The sequence below is a fragment of the Acanthisitta chloris genome, unplaced genomic scaffold, assembly GCF_000695815.1.
Source record: "Acanthisitta chloris isolate BGI_N310 unplaced genomic scaffold, ASM69581v1 scaffold39967, whole genome shotgun sequence".
Classification (NCBI taxonomy): domain Eukaryota; kingdom Metazoa; phylum Chordata; class Aves; order Passeriformes; family Acanthisittidae; genus Acanthisitta; species Acanthisitta chloris.
The window spans coordinates 3,407-7,335 of record NW_008682825.1 but is presented as its reverse complement, the minus strand read 5'-3'; the positions used below and the strand labels follow the sequence as shown (position 1 = coordinate 7,335).

Here is a 3,929-nt window from a genome sequence, read left to right as displayed (position 1 = left end):
ATATATATATATATATATATCTGTTCCTTTGCCAGTTATTAGAAGCAAATCAAAGTGTTACATTCCACTTATTCACGGAAGCCTCTCATAAGACAATGGTGTGCTTGCAATAGCGAGGAGCTGAGGTGGCTGCAGTGAGTGAGGACTGCCAGGGCCACAGATTGAACAACACAGAATCACAGAATTTTAGGAGTTGGATAGGACCTTAGAGATCACCTCATCTCAACCCCCTCCGCTCCAACCCCCTGCCCTGGGCAGGGACACCTCCCACCAGAACAGGTTGCTTAAGACTTCAACCAACCTGGCTGTGAACACTGCCAGGGTTGGGGCATCTCCTACCTCCCTGGGCAACCTGGGCCAGTGTCTCACCACCCTCACAGGAAAAAACTTTTCCCGGATAACTGACCTATATTTCCTTTCTTTCGATTTGTACCCATTCCTCCTTGTCCTGTCACTGCAGCTCCTAACAGAGTCCCTCACCATCTTCCCTGTAGGCCCTTTCAGGTACTTGAAGGTTACTATGAGGTCTTCACACAACCTTCTCTTCTCCAGGCTGAACAGCCCCAACTTCCTCAGCCTGTCTCCACAGAGGAAATGCTCCAGTCCTCTTGTCAACTTCATGGCCTCCTCTGGACTTGCTCCAACAGTTCCATGTCCTTCTTATGTTGAGGGCACCAGAACTGCATGCTTTCGCAACGCAAGATCAGAGTAGAGGGGGAGAATTACCTCCTTCGACCTGATGGCCACTACAGCCAGCACTCAGTCATCCAGGCCTGCTTGCCACAGTAGAGTCTCCAAATCTGCCCACCTGCCCTAAATGATGAAACCAGCCTCTCCTAATGGTCCAGCTAAAGTTCATACCTGTTCAACTGCTCTTGTGCTTGACTATGCTACTGTTGCAGTGGAGCCCTTGCTCTGGGTGAAGGCAGCTGAAAATCTGAAAGGACACTGGTTTTAAAAGTGCTCGAGGCCTTTGGGAAGTCTCATCTGTCTGAAGATTTTGTATTCTGAATCAGAGAGCTAATCTCAAACCCCATCCATGCAGCAGCTCTCTTGAGTGGGGGATTAAGCTGCACTGGTCATCTAGAATCTGCATCTTTCCAGATGCAAGATCCTCAGGTCACCTAGGTGAACCCTGCAAAAAAATTGTATGATGACATCCCTATTAAGAAATCTTCCTCTGCCTCTAAGAGTAAGCAGCTCACATTTAGAGACCTTGTTTGGTGTGTGGGTAATGACTGGCTGGTGTCTGGGGCTCCTATCTAAAAATATAATTCACACATCTAGGTCTTAGTTTTCATAGGTGCGAACTATTTTCTTTCATCACTGGTACTGATCTTACACAGTTTGCAAATGCAAATTCATGTACGTGACCTTCTCTGCCTCAAAACCAGGTAGCCTCCTCTCACAATGTGCTGTTTTCCTGGCATGGAGTTGGGGAGAGTATAGAAATTACTCAAAAAATGAAGCTTATCTTTGCTCCTGAAATGTTTTAGTTTGGGTTGTTTTTTTTCCCAAAAGTGCTGTGTCTAGAACCACTGGGCCACTTCCCTTGTTCTCAAAAGAAACTCTCACCAGGCACATGGGACTTCTGCAGTCTGATCTCTGGCACCTGCAATGTATTCCACTTCTGATGCTTCCTTGTCTTCTCCCTCTTTCCAAACACATTACTCTGTGGCTTGGTATGTAGGATTTCTCTCAGGAACTTTATGGGTTGCCTACATGGCAGTCTAGCACAGGTATAATTTTCACTTAATTATTGCATATTTATCTGTGATGTCAAAAGTTTGCTCATACTGACCCTGGGAGCAGGTTTCAAGTGTGCTGCAGCAGAGGCCGGGAGGGTTCTTGAAGCCTTTAGAGTTTTTGAATGTTACTTGACCTGTCTCCATGCTGTTAAGACCACTTTGATTACAAAAGGATCGATACCTTGCTGTTTGTCTAGAAGTGTCTTAAGTGCTATTGTCATCTGCTCGCAGCTCAGATGAAACAATTATTACTGTAAGAGTAGTGGCTTTACATATGTTGACCATTAGCCACTCTCAGGTCACTCTGGCTTTTAAGGAAAGCAGCAAATGTCATTTACTACAGTGGCACTGATTTGGTCCTCTCTGGTTAAAGGACTTAATAATTCTGTGATCACACTGCTACTTTCTGGGACATCCAGAGCTTCCTACAAAAATCGTGGATTAACTTTGTGTATATAAACAGTGACACCAGCTACTGTGGCCACAATGTCCCCTCTCCTCATCTCTGCATTGGTTAAGCCTACAGTGTGCTTGTTACAGGCTCAGCATTGTCATTTTTAGTGACTGACACCAGTAAAAACAAACATCGTAACAAAGTAAAATCAAGGCTCTAGAACAAACTGAATTCTGGCGTCTCAGTGAGTTAATTTCTTCTTTCATCACTTCCTGACCCTCTTCTTCCCCACAGTACAATCCTTGTTTATTTTTCCACCTTGCCTGCTAATTCCATAAAATCCTTTCCTGCCCCCCTCTTAAATGGAGAAGGGTGACAGGTATCACAGCCATGTCAGTGCTCACCATGGGAGGCACTGTCTGCTTGGACGAAAGGAAAAAGCTGGAGACGGCACTGTGAGGAAGGTGGCCACAGCAAGTCTCCACCAGCCTTGTGACTTGAGTGTCCTGTCACCACCTCATATCCAGCTAGCTCATGCTTGCTTCACAGTCCCAGCAAGGGATTTCCAGTGAGGAGACTCCTGGCTTTTTACTACATTCTCCAGCGATACAAGGGGAGGAAATCTCTGCTTTGCTTAAGGAGTGTGGCTTCACTAGTGATGGAAGGGTACTGGTTGGGTTATTCTCAAGGGCTTTTGAATCACATTTATTTGGGAGCAGCCCCTAGGCTGCTTTGGCTTTCAGTGACACCTCTGTCACCAGCAGGGTTCACAAGAGAGGAAAAACAGTGGCGTACCACATCGTTTTATACCCACTCCTCTCCTTTCCCCATCAAACTTGATCCCGGCAGGATGTTGGACTGAGAGTACATAAAGTGGTGGTCCTTCTGATCTTCGTAATTGCCTGTGGCAGGTAATTAACAACACAAGGGTGTTGGTAATGAGAGAAAACACAAATGTCGAAATTGCAGCCAGTTTATTCTGCTGCAAGATGTTAACTACAAAAAATCTAGCATGTTGTGTCGGCCCTACCCTTAGGAAAAAAGGGCAAGTCTCGCACTCCCACTTAGCCCGTGACAGCAAATGAAGTTAAAACTCCTTTGACTGTCTGCTTCTTGCAATGTGAGGTCCTTGTAATGAAACCAGCAGCAGTGTTTGCTCCCAAATCTACCTATAGCTCACACTGCTACTCCAAATGCCGGTAACCTATCCAAGCTGTTTGGATACCTTCTAAATTAAATGCTTTGTTTGCGTTGCAGGTGTGCCGATGTTATCTGTACAACCCAAAGGGAAGCAGAAGGGCTGTGCTGGCTGCAACCGAAAGATCAAGGACCGGTACCTGCTGAAAGCTCTGGATAAGTATTGGCATGAAGACTGTCTAAAGTGTGCCTGCTGTGACTGTCGTCTTGGAGAGGTTGGATCAACTCTTTACACAAAAGCAAATCTCATTCTTTGCCGCAGAGATTACCTGAGGTAAATAGAGGAACGTACTGTGGGCTCTTCCTGAAGCCTCTCTGTGTGCTACCAGCTGTCTGCCTTTCCTAAGAAAGCATGTGCTTGTGCATGGTTAGTCCTGCCCAGAAGAGACAGGAGTATCTTCCTCTGTCTAAGCATGGCTTTTTTGTTTGTACCTAATGTATTTTGTAGTCAAGGAGGTGTAATCCTGGGTTTAGGTGAAGGTAGAAGGAGGTCATGACTTAGCTCTTTTTATTATGATGAACCCACAAGAACAAACAGTGCCTGCTGAGTAAATTAGGAAAAACCTGTTAATTCTTTATGCATCTCTCTG

The 3,929-nt window shown here is 45.6% G+C and overlaps 1 protein-coding gene across 1 annotated transcript in view; it reads left to right on the top strand.

Annotated features, from left to right (window-relative positions):
* Positions 1-3,613, top strand: part of LOC103805984 (rhombotin-1) — a gene marked incomplete at its 3' end in the record, with an annotated part of 40,437 nt that extends 36,824 nt beyond the window's left edge. Inside the window, exon 2 of the mRNA XM_009078651.1 lies at positions 3,400-3,613. Coding sequence (XP_009076899.1) covers positions 3,400-3,613 — 214 coding nt within the window. The remainder of the gene's footprint in view (positions 1-3,399) is intronic.
* Between the last annotated feature and the right edge of the window lie 316 nt (positions 3,614-3,929).